This window comes from Adelges cooleyi, unplaced genomic scaffold (assembly GCF_023614345.1).
Source record: "Adelges cooleyi isolate 19-005CV unplaced genomic scaffold, UGA_ACOO_1.1 ACOO_flye_CR_arks_rails_tigmint_CR_PRNA_21, whole genome shotgun sequence".
NCBI lineage: Eukaryota > Metazoa > Arthropoda > Insecta > Hemiptera > Adelgidae > Adelges > Adelges cooleyi.
In genome coordinates, this window is record NW_026095871.1 from 11,813,684 (window position 1) to 11,831,776 (window position 18,093).

An 18,093-nucleotide genomic window follows, 5' to 3' on the forward strand; every position below is an offset into this window, starting at 1 on the left:
TCACAATATAGAGAGCATTAAATTTGTCCAAGTCTACTCTAAAAGACAATGTCGGCCGTAGTGAATACAATAGAGTAATCGACAAAATAATATTAAAAATTTCTTAAATTTTTTTTTTTTTTTAAAAACGTCAGTTAAGTAATAAAAAAAAAAGGAATTTGATTAAAATTGTAATTATGGAGATAATTTAATTATTGGGGTTTGCAAGAGAAAGCTATTATAATCTATGTTTTTCAAATGGGCGCTATTGACTAATGACTAGAAAAATTCAGATTTACACAAAAAAATAGACGATCATTTTTTTAAATCTTAAAAAAATGTTGTACTAAAAAAAAAATCGAATAATTGAAATATTCAATATGTCCTAATTGGCTAGATTGTTTCATTAAGTGCTGATTTAAAATAGTTTAGTTGAAGTTTTCATATTTACAGACTAACATTTACTGTGTTTATTATTTCATATTAATGGCTAATGATATTGTTTTTTCCCCCGTATTTTCCAGGACTATGCCGGGTCGTATCGTCGGAGCGTTTTGGTGGTTTTTCACCGTCATACTGATATCGTCTTACGTGTCCAACTTCACCGCCTATTTGACCCTGCAGAAGTTAAACTTGCCCAACGAAGACTCAGCCGCACAGACCGAAGTCGAATACGGCGTTCTTTCCCACGGATCTACGCGGGATTTTTTCAAAGTTAGTATGATAATATTATGTAAATTTACTTTTCGGTTTTCGCATAACACAACTTTCCCTTCGTTTTGTTATGTTATTACAATACTTACTTACACTTTGTCTGCCGGGGTCGGTTTACTGCAATTTGACACGGTTGAATCGACGCCACGCCTTGCCGCCACCATTCCGTTGCGTTTTAGTTAATCTATTTGTTTACGCATCACATGAGTTGAAAAAGGAAAAAATAACATTAAACGCTCCTTATCTGTTCCTCGAAATTATAAAGCTGCAACACGCTCGTTAAGCCTGCCGATAAACATTATTTATTTTTGCGGCCATTCGACGTTCGCCAAAAGCTTGTTGAAGGCATTTCCAACCCAATGGCAAAGTCCTAAACGTCCACCTCCACGGTACAGGCATCGATTCGCATATAGTTAGAACGGTTATAGTACAAATGGCTTTACAGCAGCGGTTGAATTGACGAAAGCGACTCGAGTTAGTCTGTTAAGAAAACCACATGTTTTTTTTAAAATTTTTGTCATATTTACAGAATAATCAATTACAACGTAAGAAACGTTATTATTTTTTTCGAAACAATAGACATTTTTGGAAATTGTCTATAAGATTAATCGTATTTTTACAATCTACATTTTCACATTAGCTGGTCTTTCGCTTGCCTTTATAATTTTTGAAAACCAGTGACCTCCCCTTCCCTCAATCAAGTAACAGTCGGCCTAACGACAAGGCACGATAATGACGTACATGCGTTTTAATATATGTATTTTTTTTTTTTTTTTTATTCTCAAAAGTTCACCGGTGTAGGCTGGTGCCGACGTTTGAAATTACTTGAGATACTTGATTGGGTCCCTTAATAAGTTGTTTATGCAGCAACGACGTCTGCTGCGAACATCTACAGCATTAAGTCGGCGAACCGACGACGATGGAAAAAATAATAATTTATTTTGGCGAATTCTTTTTTTTTCCTCGGTGCCAATTTAATACATTCGCCGTCGTAATGGCCGATAGGTGGCCCGCTGCGTAGAGTTCATAAAATAAAAAAATATATATCTTATACACCTGTACACCGCCGACATACTATATGTGACAGAGTAGTAAGTAATATAGACTTTTCCCATAACGAGTATGACTTTCGAGTTCTATCGACTGTAAACCTCTCGAGCGGCTATGTAGTGTTTTTTTTTTTTTTTTGGTGGGCATAAGAAAACTTTTCGTTTCGGCCCATTCACCACGGCGCGGTCGTTTCTTAAGCACTTTTTACTCGACATAAAAATATAAGAATAAAAAATAAAAAACCCTAAAATTTCTCGGGATAAGAGTAAAAAGAAAAACAAAATGCCGCCTAGTAGAATAATCGATTTGCTTCCCCTCAACTGATGATTCGAACTAATTTTTCAAATGGTCCTTTAAAACATTAGTCCAAAAGGAAAAAATCTCGGCTTCTTTATTTTTTTTTTATTGGCCCGAATAACACAGTTTCCGTTCTCTTCCTAACCACCGTTTATGCCACACATAAACAACTCATTTCGGCGGTCGTTTGACGTTGACAAAATCAATCGAATACAACTATTTTCGAGTTCGGCGTGTAAAAAAAAAACTCGATGAGATAATCACCACAAGTTTTAATTATTGATACACAACTATAAAAAATATAACTAGGTCTTTTCTTTTTATTAAAATAGTTCCTTATCCTCGAAATCGAGGCAAAGTCACTCGAGAAGCGACAATTGGAATGTTGATACTATCAGTACTCTGTTATTGACTTGGCATAATCTAACGTTATAAATATTTGGCCAGTTATTATTCGGCGGCTGGATAACAAGCGGTAAACCTATTTTTTTGTTTTTATATGTTCTATCTAGACGGTTCCTATAAAACTATATTGGGGTTAGGTTTACACGAAAACTTTTTTCATCCCGGGACAGGGTTTACTAAGATAAAAATATATTTGGGACTTAGTTTACTACTTCTGTCTCTGCTCTATTTGTTGTTTATAAGTTTTAATGTATTCTATTGTTGTCGTCGGCCGGGCACTGCGCGTATCTATACTATAAGGGACTCGCTTCGAAACTGTACTTTGTATATCGTCACATCTGAATGTAGGTATCAAAACAAACACTACAGTAGTGAAATTCATCACGCTGACCTAACCTCATCAGCACATATCCACCCATCAACCCTATTAATGGTTTAATTTATAAACTATGTGGGCTCAACACTATAAATGTATGCTTAACTGAACGTTAATCATACAACATTTAAAAGTAACAAAATCGCCTATTAGGACGGTGCCGTTAGGGTATTTTCAAAATCTTATTTAGCGACGACATTTTGGCTAATTGAAATGTACAAGTTCTGTATTATATACAATTATGGTTTTTGTGCAGAGGTCGCAGAGCTCGCTGTACGGCAAAACTTGGCAGTACATGAACGCCAGGAAGCCCGTGTTCGTGGACACATACGACCAAGGCATCCGGCGGGTGCGGAACTCCAACGGCAAGTTCGGTATGCTCATCGAGTCGCCAAAAGGGGACTACACCAACCAGAGGAAACCCTGCGACACCATGTACACCAGTCGTCACCGGGACGTCAAGGGATACGGCGTGGCCATGCCCCTGGGATCGCCTCTCAGGTAACGACCGTCCAAAATGCCCCATATACACAAAACGCATATTATTATATTACATTATTTAAATTTTTCACACGGTGTATGTGTTTTCGGTAACGCGCGTTCGCCTACCCAAAATTCCTTTAGGACGACGCGCACACACATACACAAAATATATATTGGAAAATCTCGTTTGGGCCTTTTGGGAAATGAGATCACCGCCGTCGGACGCGTGTCGAGGTGGTCGGATTCGCGGTAACGGGGAAATTGGGAATAGGGTAGGATAGGGTAGGCGGACCGACGACGAAGAATATTACTCGCGTCTTTTGGTTCAATGACTCTCTCAGATTACATTCGGCGAAATCACATTTTCACAGAGCGGCGGCACTGATATGAGGGGGGAAAAAAGAAAAACTCAATTTTCTGCGATTCGTTTTTTTGATCATAAAAAAACTATATCTATACACACGCGTGTCTTGGCAATAAGATTTATAAAAAAAAAACTACCGGTTAACTGACGACAACTCCGAAATGTTGTGTTTCTTATTGGCGTTATTTTTCCGAAGGCTTTGTGTCGAGCAAATGGGATTCAGAACTTCGCCGAACCTCGATGCTTCGAAATACATATTGTACTATGACGCGAATATAATACATCAAAATAATTATTCGAGTCGCGAAAATTGTATTCCGGTTACTAGACTAGAATTTTAAACTAAATTGGCAAATAACACTCACCTTTTTTGGGGCCAGAGTTCGGTACTAAAAAAAAGTAGTTATTTTATAGCTTACTAAGTAAGAAAAAAAAAAGGATTTGTTTAAATGGGTTTCAAAATAAATAGTATTTAATATGACTCCACGCTTTACGTATTAATGAACACCTATTGTGCAAATTCCAGTCACAAGTAAACCCAAAACGCAGGTGGAAATCCCTGAATTGTTACTTAAGTCGTATAGCTCAATCGGTAGAAGAATTTCCCCTTCATTTGTTTGTTACATAGCTCATTTCTTACTAAATATAGTAATTCATCTGTTTTTTTACTAACATCCTCTAATAATAATAAAGCGTTGAGTGTTACATTTGTCACGCTGTCTAGTATACTATACAAACTGTATTACATAAAATATTATTAAATGTCTTTCGTTAATCATCTGCTATTACAACGCCCACCCTTTTGAGGGGAAATATTTCATTTTATTGATATTTATTTGACATATGTACCGAAATACCAACTTATTTACTTAAGATACCCGAGACAAAAACAAATATAATGTTATATAACAATTACTAATAGATTGTACTTGTGTTTGATATCCCCCGAGGAAGGTAAATTGGTAATCGCATTTATCGGAATTGACAAGTCTTTGTTAAGTGTATAAACACTAGTTGGTAAAGTTTACTTAACGCAAGACTACAAATACTAATCGTCTAATGTATCTAAATCATTTTTTATCGATAATACGAATAGCCATAATACGATTAAAATTGGTTTTGTTTTTATCTCTAATTTTATACTAAAAAATAAAATAATGTTTGATAATTGTTTGTTTTCTATAAACTTGTTGGCCATTATTCGTTAGTAAACCATACAAATGTACTTGAATAATTTGATTTGCAAATTCTTCGAATTATATTTTTTTATAACTTAAAAAAAACACCATTTAAAATTTGGTAATTATTTTATCATTATAAAAATACTTAAAAAGAGGTAATTTTTTTTTATTTTTGTTTATTATATAATTCATTTTTTTCTAGTTCTGACTAGGAGGTTTTCATGGTTATTAACAAAAATGTTTCATACTTTTACTTTAGTCAATTTGTTACTATACCTTGCATGAGTTGCACATAAGAACCGACGACTTTATCTTCTTCATTTTTGTGTTCCTATAAAACTGTTGGTATGTCATACAACCTCGCTGCTACCCATTTACTCTGACCTTTTAATTTGAAAGTCAACACTAGTTTTAATTATCTATTTCGCTCTGAAGTTAAAGATTTATCATTTTGAAAATATCGCAATTTTGAACGTCAGTAGCATTTACAAAGTTCAAACTCATTAAAACTCTGATGAGGGACCGTGGTTAAAAAGTTTCAGCTTCCCTAAGTCACAGACCTTTCAAGAACATCTCGGTAATGGGTTGAATTTATTCGCCATAAGATGGACATCAATCTTGTGCAGACAAATTGGACATTTTCTTCTTTGGTCATTGTGAAAACAAAAGTAACTAACATTACACAAATCGGCACATCCCAACCAAAATGCCAACACTTTTCCATTAAATAAATGTCAGGTCTGCGTCCCTAAGTACTGCAAACTTCTAGCGATACCATGTTCTAGTTTCTCATCCTACATGTCATTATTTTGTACATTTCTTGTAATCAGTTTTCTGCTTTTCTAATATCTAAAGTGCTGCGAGTCCAGAAGCTTGTCTCAGAACTTTCAAAACGTTTGAAAAAAAAGATGAAAGTTCTTTTTAATGTTGAAATTGCTACCTTTATAAAAAAAACCCTTAAGAAGACTACAAAGGTTATCATTAAAAATATTTTAATAGCGACTTCATTAAATTGCTTATGATATTTTTTTGGTACTACGTTAAAACTGTCAACTGGTGTTCATCACTTGTCTATCTATATACTAGTTACTAGTATAAGTATAATCATACTATGTAGTATCCGTGCCTGTATGTAACGAACCGATGGTTGTTCAGTTTGTTTTCAGAATTACATACAACAATAAGTATTGCCGGCTATTGTTGTTTTTTCTCCGGAAAATAGTAATTGTTTTGTGTATACATTTGGAATCCGCAAACTCGCGTCTTTCGGTCTGTTCGGATTTTGGAAAATAAATTGAAGCTCATCTCCCAATCTGGTCGACCGATATAGCGTCGGGTATGATGAATGGAAATAATACATCAAACGGACCATTGGTTTGTGTAAGTGTGCTTTCAAGTGAAACGCAGGTCTTTAAACTATACAACCTTGGTCCGTTCGTTTCCTCGAAAACTCATTTGGCCCTTTGCCAACCAACCGATGCGCTTTCGGAAGTCCAGTGGTTATTTCAATGTAAACTGACTGCGCTAAATAGCGTTTAGACCTATTCAGCATGTTAATCGCCGACTCCACAAACAATCATTATCATCGCACTCGACGTTACACTCGAATATTTACTCTGTTTGTGCTCGTACTTGGATGATTCAGACATTGGCTTAAGCATTTCCAATTAAACCGATCACAAATTAATTGCAAACTTACACACGAGAAAAACAAAATATGGTCGAAGATAATTTTTTTTAAATTTTAGATAAAAAAAATAGTATACGCATACATTAACAATAATATGTTTGACGAATAAATTTGTGATACACAATCGAATGGTTAAATAAAATATACATTTTTATCTGCTCATTTAGAAAAAATAGTAATGTCTAATTAATGTGTTAGTACAATTTGTAACGGTGGCAAAGTGAATTTTAAAACTAACTAGTTTCTAAAAAAAAATCTTTCGTCTTTTCGTTCCTTTAATTTCGAAAAAAAGTTGGTTTTAAAATAAACTACTACAATTTTAATCCCTATCGTTTAAGTAGAAATTTTGAATGTCTAGAACGAATAATGTAAATTTTTATTAAAGCCGTTTGATTTTTTTTTTTTGGTGTATTTATGTCGCAATAAAACGCCATAACTTTACTGCTATTTGAGTTATTTTAATGTCAAAACTTTTACAAACGTCGGGAACATAAAAAGAAATGTATTGAAGTTATTATTATTATTTTTTTTTTTTTTAAATCGTGTTCGAGAGTAAATGTAATTTATTATTTTCGATAGTATGCTCGTCCCCACCCCGTCCTTCTTTCTTTGTTGGCCGATTTAATGGTTTTATATTTTATACCTAAACAATATTCCGCGTTGTACAGTACCGCCCTTTCAGAGTTTCGCATCCTGTATAGTCGATTTATATAGGGTAACGAGGGGCCATCGAAAATCGTTCTAGTGCCAAAATTGGGAAACCAATAAACGAGGAGGGGCGCACTTTTGATCTATAAGGTTGTTTTCCCGTTAATTTTATACCCGCCCAAACGGGTGTTCACCGAATTCACACCTATACCCAAATGTGTGTAGGTATAGAATGTGTGGTGAACACCGGCTAAAGTATATTGACGCATAGCACCTGTATGTATAAATTATTATTTTTAAAAAAATACTAGTCGATTGTACATACTTGTCAATTTCATCGAATGGTCACCCGAAAAATTTTATGAAATGTTTCCACAATACTATGTATTGTCCATATTATTGAAATTTTGTTAACAGAAAACACAAATTTGCTTTCAGAAATCGAATAAACGCCGCCATTGCGCAATTGTCAGAGAGCGGTGAACTGTCGAAGCTCGAAAGCAAATGGTGGGAAGACAGAGACGAGTGCGGCTATGAAGCGAAGGTAAGACAATAAATCAACTTGTGGATAAAAAATAATTATTATTGTCTATCGCAGTCCATTTTGTTGTGTTCATACGAATAGCTGTATGAAAAAGTAATAGAGAGATTTGTATACTATTGCCAACCGGATTATGACTTTCATGTTGTTGTCCGAGATGAGCGTTGATACTCGTTTGTTTTTTTTTTCCATTTCGTTTTTTGTACATTTCAAGTCCGTCTTGATGTAAAGATAAATTTAGGTTTTAATTGTATTGTTTTTATCCTAGCTCATAGCTATTGACATTGTATCCTTTTAATACATACATTCATTTTATACATTATACCTACTTTCCATGACCGACCTAAAAAGTACTATTATTAGTATTTAAATTATTTTTTTATATTTGAAAAGTAGCCTTTGCCAGGTGAAGGGTTTCTTTAACTAATCCAGCGGCAAAATATATTTTTTTTTATTGAAATTTTTTTAAAAAAACTCAACTATTCGGATTCAGTTTTACTGAAACTATATTTTATTAGCTGGATGTGTTAATAAAATATTTCGCCGAAAAAAAATGTTTTTTTCTTATCATTTCATTAGGATTCTAAATTCTAGAAAATTCTTGGAAATTATTTATTTAATTTGAACTTTTATTTCAATAACTAAAACAGTTATCGTTTGTTAGCATACCTATACAAGTATGTACCCGTACAATATCAGATATATTGTTTTCGTGTGAAAATTAATAAAAACAAATTAATGGTTTTTTTTTTTTTTAATTGAGTAATATTGTTTTGAAAATATGTCTACATAAAACTCCGTAAACAAATAGTTGTTTGTTTTATTTTTTTTTTTTTACGAAACAATTATTAACATTTTGCAGCGTTTCCGAGAAATTCGAGTTGATAATTTGGTGTGTATAAAATAATAATAAAAAGTTACACGCTCCTAAACACTACGGCCAAATTAAACACTTTTTTTTTGGCGAAACGCCTGCCGGGTGTTTGTCCACATTAGCATTATCAAGCGTGTATACTGAGCGTGTACTCGTCATTTTTTAACTTAAAATAATACCAGTAATACACATGTAACATACACTGTATATGTATTACACAGTGACGACAGAAATGGTAATGGTGTATAGTATATATAATTTATGTTAAGTAGAAAAATGGCAGCATATGCTCGACAGTAAAGTTTTTCTGCGGCTGGCCAGCCCATCTCCAGGTGGACGTTAAAACGCGAGAACACATCAGCGATTTTTTTTTTATTTAGTTATATATATATATATTTTTGTTAAGTTGAAATTGCCATAGTTTTGCATGACAACGATATCATATGCACGTTTTAATTCCCACAGGAGTCCTTCCGGTACGCCGAGTTGACGTTAAACAACATCGCCGGTATATTCTACATACTGGTGGTGGGTCTGATCGTCGGCATCGCCGTGGCGCTTTTCCAGTTCTGCTACCGGATGCATTCGGATCAAGCCAACTCCAAGGTATGTTATTAATATATTATTACAATAGCTGTAATTACGACCAGTTCAATTGTGTACTTAGCCGATTCACCGGTGCTGAAATGGGTGCTGTTAAAATGTACGCAACAATACCCGTATGCAGTTTTTGGTTTTTGTTCTGTTTATGTGATTGGCCATAATGTTGTTGGTATCTTTATCTATTTCTCGAACTTCCTTATCGTTTTACCGCCGCTATAATTATATAGTAAGCGCCTGTACGTCATATGGTATAATATAAGATACCTGCCTGTCTCGAAGCATAAAAGTTTGTACAAGTCGACCGGAGTGCGTTGGCGGACGTTCAAATTAACGCTATAAATTGCTTTTATATTATAGTAATAGAAACGACGTTTTCCGATTTCGTATAAAAATGTTATTAGGATAAGCGCTCCGGTAAAGTTTTGCCAAAACAATTTAATTTTCAGATCAAAAAGTTATTCAAACATTAACTAACAGTGTTAAAATCCCGTTTGTAGCAATTGGCAAATTGTAAACCATTCACACGAGGCGTCCGTGTAATCCACTTTGTTCATTATAATGGCGTTTTCGGACGTCCAGAATTCTATGATTTATACCAATACACTCTTGTGATACAATAGAATCCCGAAAACAAATAAACCCAACTTCTCGCCGATTACATTTACAAGAGTGTGGCGTTTATAATAATTTAACCAACTCAAACAAGCGGCGGCACATATTATGTTTTATGGTCAGAAACCCCTTTTTGTGGTCAGACGAAGCGCTTTCACGATTTCTTGTAGACTATAATATTCAAATGGAACATTAAAAGTGTACCGTCGATGGTATTCAAAATAACCAAAAAAGTTTAGAGGGGGACGAAGTTTTTAGCCCCCTTTATGATATTCATAAAGTGTCATTATTACCATGGATATACATTTTTTTTTTGTGACAGGGTCCCACCACCCTTATGTGGGCCACTTTTATAAACGTAGCCTAAATACGGTATTCCCTAGGCACAATATTCATCCCCTCGCTTTAAAATTGATCTAGGGACTACCCTGAAACATATTATAAATACATTATGTCTTTTGCTAATTTATTCAAATGTATACAAAAAGGTTAGCGGTTTTTCAACGAAAAAGCCTAAAACTTCATTGTATTTAAAAATTAAACTCTTATTTAATTATGTATGATAGTACTTTCCTTTTGTACTTTATGTTGAACACAATGTAAGCGCATCCACATAACATGTTTTATCACTATGAATGCTTATGGCCAAGACAACCGGAACAGCCCAAAGCTGTTGAAAAGTTGTCAGTATTAAAACCGAGGTAGGAATTTTTCACGAGTTTCAAAAGTTTAAGCGCTGAAAACAAGGCAAATTGAAAATCATGTTTGAAATTAATTCAAATTGACAAAGATGCCCCAGATCACTTAGCGACGAAAACTTTATTTTTTTTTTTTAAATTTGGTCCGCTTCAGTCGTGTCGAAAACAATTTCCAAAGCACGTTAGTGTTTTTGAAAAAAAAATAGTACTTAGGTAACATTATTTCCTATGCAAGTCTATAAAGTTCTAATTTACGCGCACTTCCAAAACTGCGATGTTCCGTTATGTATTTTTTGTGGGGTTTTTTTTTCTTCTGAATATTTTGTTTGTCGTGGCAAAATGTAATTTCAAATTTATATAAAAGAAGAAACTGCGGTGTACCGCCGCCACTGCCGTCAGTCATCTAACAACCATAATCAACAAAGTGTTACGAACTGACAGCAACTAATTTATTTTATGTTATAGAATGATACAATATATTAACGTCACCTGCAAGTTATTGCACTTACTCTAATAGGAAAAAGTTAAAGGATGGAAAGGTCCGCCGTTATGTGTTTTTAGCGGTGTTTTTTTTATAATGAAAAAATAATAAGTTAACGTTTTTTGGTGTCCTTACAAGAATATCTTTTTTTTTATTCTCATTTCTCAATTTTTCTAGGCGCATGTCGGTACTTTTATGCAATACAATATTCTGTATAATATTTTAATTGCCTTGCTATATGTCATTGAAACCAATGAAACGAAACAAGCAAACAGCATTCATCGTGAGCGAAGTGGAGTGAAAACACTTTAATAATATTACCGCTGTTAATGCTATTAATTAAGCGGAATAGTATTTAATACTCACTGCTGGTAAAAAAATTGTTCATTGGTCTTTCGAGTACAGTCTTTTTGTGCCACTGTAAAAAAAGTCTTAGGGGGAAAAATATAAAGACTGAATAAATCCCAAAGGGCTTACTGGGAGAAGTACAAAAAAATCTCTCTCGCTCCACAGGGACTTTGGCTTATCGGCCATCAATACAATACCAAAATCCAATTTCGTTGACAAATTTTTTCCCGTCCATGTACAAGCGTACATCCCGTTGGGACTAACAAAATGTATATATGTACTTATTTTCCAATACTTTAATAAACTAAATATTATGTCCGTTGCTTTGCCAAAACCGAAAAAAACCTGTCAATGTCATTATTTGGTTCTTACAATAATAGCTATTATTATTGACTTTATTTGGACGTTGGTCGGTTTTTCAATATCCGCGAACAAGTGTAAAAAAAAAAAGAAAAGAAAAGGACCTCGTGGATTTTTAAAAAGAAAACTTGTAACATAAAAATTATTTTTTGTAAACATAACTTGAACCATTATTTTCCGTTAGACCGTTATTGGCAAGAAATAACATTATCGCGTGACATATCGGTTTGTAAGATAATTTTGCAGGAAATAGCGTGGAGTAAATTATTTTATATTTACTTGGTTATTTTATGAGAAACCCGGAAGATGGAAAATTTCAAATACTTTATTTTTAACGCCTCTCAATGCATTTCCAAACACGCAGTATATTATATTATAATAAAGGGTTCCCCTGGGACATTTGACGTTTGGAATGAACGCAATTATTATTATTTAAATTTCAAGTGTACCCAATATTAAATAGTGACCTTAAACTTGTCAAAAACCTCTAGATAATAAAAACAATTGTTCATAGAAGTGAAATATTTTCATTGGAATCTAATTGGTGTGGAATGTTTTCCAATTGGAAAATAAGAATTTCTGACGTTTAGAGAGGGCAAACAAATGGCGCCGGGATAGATTCACTCAAGTGTGAGTTGTGTACAAAGAAAGAAAAAAAGGTACATACCGCACATACATTTGTGTTGGCGCTTTACGCGGTTTGCAACTACAAATATCAAATATATGACACACACACACACATAGGTATATATTTGCGTTTATATTATAATATACGACCTTAGGTGTGCTCGGGCCTTCGCACGTGTTTTGTTAAGAATTCATTTCATTTCCAACGGGAACGGAAGAAATTAGAGAAATTAGCATTACCCCAGCCGAGCGTTTTTGCAGTGTCTGAAAAATAGCTTTTTGCACTAGTGAGATTATACATATTTATAATGTGTACAAAGGATGAAATACGAGGGTGCGCTCGACGTCGGTGGACCTTCACGTCCTTCCCTCGTTTTTCACTGACCACTTTGCTCGACTTATCCCGCACATTTTCCACACGAGCCACACGCAAGAGTTGCGGCGGTCACCTATACACAAGTTATTGTTAGAATAATATTATTGTTGTACTATAATTTATGCGCATTATCGGTATTGCTTTATCTTATCTTGAAGCGATTGTCTAGTCGCCCGAACAAACGACGCTCTTAGCGAAACGATTATTCGAGGCTGTATTAGACTTGCCAAGTTTTCCAATTAGTCGCGGGTCGAATTCAGTAAGTAGTGGCCGCGGCGATTAGGACAACCGTCGGTCTACCATATCTTAAACGTTTCCCTCTGTCCCGAGGACGCGTTTTCATTTATCTACTTTCATGTATACACGCCGTTGATATCAATTGGGTATAATATCTATCGGCTTGAGTCGAAAAGGGCCAGTGTCGCCTCTAACTCTGAATGCAAGCTAATCATAGCGGGGGCCGACTATTTCCAATAGGTATAGGTTTATTTGTCATATTTTCTCCTATGATTTAATGATGTGTGAAATACAGTAAACGGTTATTCTTACTAAACCCTATCGTTCTATAGTTTCAGCTTCCCGATGCCGTGAAAACCGTCAACAAATACAAGAACAGGCACGACCCCGAGAACGGAATCAGGGTGAGTGCTTCGTCGGTCTAACATCAGTGGACGGCAATTATTATTATTCTAATGGTATTTGTATTGTTATCGTTGCAATGCGTTTTGTTGCAGGAGACTCCGGTCGACATGTGCCGAGTCATCGGTACGTAGAACCAGACAAACACATGTCCTCGCTGTCTACTAAAATGTCCCGGCACTGATTTTTGGTAAGTAGATGGTTTTTGATTTCCAACGTATATATAGGTGCAACTTGTTATGGTATATTTTTATAAAATACATTTAAAACGGCAATACTTTTCAATAATTCGGATAATAGTAATCAGTCAACTGTAATTTAGACTTACTGATATGGGATAGGGAAGGTGGGTTGGGTCAGGGGCTACTGAACTATTGCGATGCGAGTGGGAAGTCGTATAAGCATTATGCAAATTATTCAATGTCCATAAAGCAAATGTACCCGGTTTTCGTATTCGGGACATCAGCGTTTAAATGTTGACGTTAAACGGCTGACGATGATGTTTTTATTCTTTTTTTTTTCCTCTAGATGATAAACAGTACACTCCTAAACGGGACACGATGTACATAATATTATGGAAAACCCTACAAGCTTAGTATATAGGGATTCGGTTTTCGGATTTGGACGAGGAAAAACGTGTAAGCCACTGGCCGTATAGTTGTAATTATTGTTGTTTATAATCTGTTTGTAAATTGATATCTTTTTCTATCTTGTGTTATGTATCATTATTATTATTAAGTGTTTAACAGAGGTTCTCTCTTTCTCTATCTCGCAATGTACAGTAACATTATATAAAAAAAAAAAAAGTATATTTGTTTTTTTTTTAATTTCACGTCAGTAAAAAAATAAAAAATTGAAAAAAGAGAATATTTTTTTTTTATAGCCACATACCCTCCGTGTTAAATATGTCTAAAACAATATCATCAGTCAAACCCCTGTCTATATAAACGTCTAATCGTTTTATTGATGTTTCCTTTTCTTCTGAAAGTTTATATAGATGAAATATTACGTTATTATTTTTTCAACGAACATGCATGTATATTAATATTATATAATACATATTTTATAGTTACTTAATATTATGAATAACGTGTTACTTATATTATTAAATTATAATATATTAAAATGTATAAAAAAAGATTTTTTTTTTAAACAAAGAGCACATATTATTATTATTATTATATCGTATTGTTTTTGTATAATGAATTTTTCGTTGAACGTTTAATTTCTAAGTGGATATTTATACAATTAATATTTAAACAATTTTGATGTTGAAGTTATTTGTTTGTCTTACGCGTTTATTTTGTATTGTGCGCGTGTATTTTATTGTTTATAAAAAAAATAAGTATAAAATTAAGAAAAAAAACCTGTTTTGTTTTAGTACGGATGATGATACGCAGTTTACTTTAATGAAAAAAATTATTATACTACCATTAATAATGTAAGTGTATAAAATAATATAATTATCTATGAGTTATAAAGTTTTTTATGCAAACGAAAATTATTTTGATGTTGATTGTAATCCTGTGAAACTTCCCTCTCCATATCCCGAGTTGACTTGAATGTCATAAAGTGTTTGCTGTTCAATTACATTAGTTATTTTTTTCCCCTCCCATTTAGACAACTTAAGTCAACAATCATTTTCAAAATGGAAAAGAAAAGTTTGTGCGAACGCCGACCGTTTGACAATAATTTAATTAAACACCCGTTCGTAACTGGAGTTCTCGTTAAAGTAGAATAATTTATTATTTTTAATTGTTATTAAAATGTCCCTTTGACTTATGAAACGAATGACATTACACAAATATCAATTATTCGGTGGTGTGGTAGATACATAATAAATTTAATTGATTTTCGAAACATGTAGTTACTTAACGTTGCCGCGAATTCCAAATTATCAATCGAGTTAAAAATAATAATTTAGAAAAAAAAACTAAAAAGGACGTTGATATTTTAAAGCCGTCGGAAATTTGTTATAAAAAAAAACTGTACTCTGCGCCGACTTTGAAACTGCATCCGCTTTGGAATTAAAAAATATAATAACCTCTTGAAACCGGAAATTCTTTTTCGAAATGACATACTTTTCACCCGTGAGGCATATTTTTAATAATAATTTCCGTACGCGTATGTTTAGCTATGGACGATGAACGCTTCAACAAACTAATGTTTCACACCGTTCTACTAACGTAGTTGTTTCATAAGGTAAGTACTAAAATGAATACTTATATTAGTTCGTCATAATATATTGACTGCCAATTGTGGTATCGTTATTGACAAGTGACATCACATACACAATATATGTTAATGGTTTCTAAGGTTAAAAGTTTTTTTAAAACTAAAATCTACGTTTGAAAGGAGATTAAATTATTCAAAAATATTTTTAACAAAAGGTTTTACAAATATTATTAAAATATAGAAAATGTTATCATAATAGCTAAAACATAAGTAAACTAATATTGGAATATATTTTTATAACACTTAAACAACACTTTGTAAATAATACTTATGAAAACATTTAATCTGCTTAAAAGATTTCGTTTTACAACTATTAAGTAACAAACATTTTACATGCAGTATTAACCACGCATTGTTACACGCCGTTGAATGTGTTTTTTTTTTCTATAACATTGACCCAAACCGCAGTCAATTTTAAATATTTTCAAAATATTATTAAAAAATGTTTTCATACTTTCTTGTACGACCATTGTAAAACTGATCCACATTGACAACCCTTACCTCGTCCTCATGCACGTTAAAGTTTCAAACTTCTCCAATTTTCTATAAATAAACTAAGAGAAATTACTTCTTGATTTTGTTTGCATAGTTTTGAACTTTACGCTACACTTGAGTGTTCAATCGTGAATCAATTTCAAACATCCTAACTGTCTGATGTCAATATTGATTAGCTTTATGTGTTTTCACTTTCCACAGATTCCATTTTATTTTGTTGTATTATTTTTTTGTTTCATTAAAAATATAAAAAAAACATATTGCCAAGCCTTTGAAATAATTTTTTAATTAAAAAAAAAAAATGGTTTTATTAGATTCGATTCAGAGCCGAGAAGGTATTGGTTTACAATGATATGTTAATTTTTTCAGTGCTTCGAACCCTTTTTATTCATTGGCATATAATACTGTTTATCATCTATAGTTTGGTATTGTAGCATTTTTATTTATTTTTTACGATTGATTTTATCACTTTCAGCTATAATAATAAATTCCGAATGACCTGTGACTGCCCCCCGCCCCGCTATGCTCGTCTCTTTACATTAAAAATGATAAAGATGGTATCTTTTCATATTGTCCATTACCTATCTGTGATTGTATAAAATACAAGAAATACATAATTAAATATGGACATTTTTATATATACAAAATATATTATTGTTTTCAATCGACAATGAAAAGGTTGTATTTTTTTACGGGAAAAAAACGTCCCATTGTTTCCCTTCATTTTAGCGCTGTTATACAAAACATATTATTAAACTATTGATTTAATCAATTCTCATTCGGCGTCAAGTCTGTCCATTATAATAGATATTTATAATGCATGTTCGGTTTTTATATGGTGTGCTCTAACGTGCTAGCGAACTGACTTAAATATACTGCAGTCCGCGAGAGAACGCACGTGCGCAGAAACCAAAACGCGGTATTTCTGTCTGCGCAGGCGCATACCATAGTTACGTCTTTTGGGTTTCTGCGCAATATCGCGTTCTCTCGTGGCGCGGAGTATGTACCAGCCAGCTGCATAATATATTCATCTATTAATCACCACCCTATAGTAAGATCGAGTATTACCCGCTGTAGTCGTTTATAGGTGGCTTTGTTGGTGGCTTTGCCTTCAAAGTAAGGGCTGCGGGTTCCTAAGCTGATTGACGACACGTACACGGCCAAGACGATGGCGCGCTTTGACGAGGACACAGTACGCTCAACCAGAACGTATACCGGCGTGTTCATTAGACGTAGGTACCTCAGAAGTGGATTTTGATTAATTTCATCGGCGGCGGCCAACGCGGTACCACCGGCTCTTTCGCATTTGTCTCCCCGGACGTGTGCAATTAGTCGCATATTTCGGTTTTGAGCATTTATGCGCGTACCTGAATAGACACGGGACGAGGGGCGAAAAAAAGAGCGAGTGCTCCGCCGGTTTCCTCCACCGCTGTCGCTAAGCCCTCGGCGAGACTTCAAAGTCGTGTTGTCAAAAACATTAAGCACCGAACACCCCTTCAACCCACCAATTGTGTTGTATGTGCTGCAGTAACTAGGCGGTTCCGCGTTTACGCCCTCGGATATTTTTACGTTGCAACGGAAAAGGATTATTGTATTATTATTTATGACGGATAGGCGCGACAGCCACGTCGGAATGATTTCATAAAACCGCGTCGACTGTGATATAATAATAATAATAATAATAGGGTCACGAACAAAAGCGTCCGGCAATGCGGCTGCAGGTCCGCCGTGGTAGTTTAATTCCAGCGGAGCAAAAATAAATAAAAATAAAAATTCAACGCTATCTCATAAATTTACAAACGCGCCGTACCGCTTGTACCTATGTTCAAAAGCCACGGTTCGACAAAATAAAATTACACATTCCTAATTCAATTGCCCTTTGTCAAGCGATTGTTGTAGAATAATGTCGTTACGCATTCGAGTGATGATAGTATTTCGGTTCCTAGGATTCCGCATTTTTCATAAAGTCAACTTTATACCGTAACGCGATTCTGAACTAACCCTATTATAGGAAAGG

The 18,093-nt window shown here is 34.1% G+C and overlaps 1 protein-coding gene across 1 annotated transcript in view; it reads left to right on the forward strand.

The window, feature by feature from the left end:
- LOC126834454 (glutamate receptor 1-like) overlaps positions 1-14,405 on the forward strand; it is a 143,173-nt gene extending 128,768 nt beyond the window's left edge. Inside the window, exons 14-20 of the mRNA XM_050566378.1 lie at positions 504-693; positions 3,078-3,322; positions 7,626-7,731; positions 9,068-9,208; positions 13,277-13,348; positions 13,442-13,536; positions 13,875-14,405. Coding sequence (XP_050422335.1) covers positions 504-693; positions 3,078-3,322; positions 7,626-7,731; positions 9,068-9,208; positions 13,277-13,348; positions 13,442-13,480 — 793 coding nt within the window. The 3' untranslated portion in view covers positions 13,481-13,536; positions 13,875-14,405. The remainder of the gene's footprint in view (positions 1-503; positions 694-3,077; positions 3,323-7,625; positions 7,732-9,067; positions 9,209-13,276; positions 13,349-13,441; positions 13,537-13,874) is intronic.
- Positions 14,406-18,093: the final 3,688 nt, after the last annotated feature.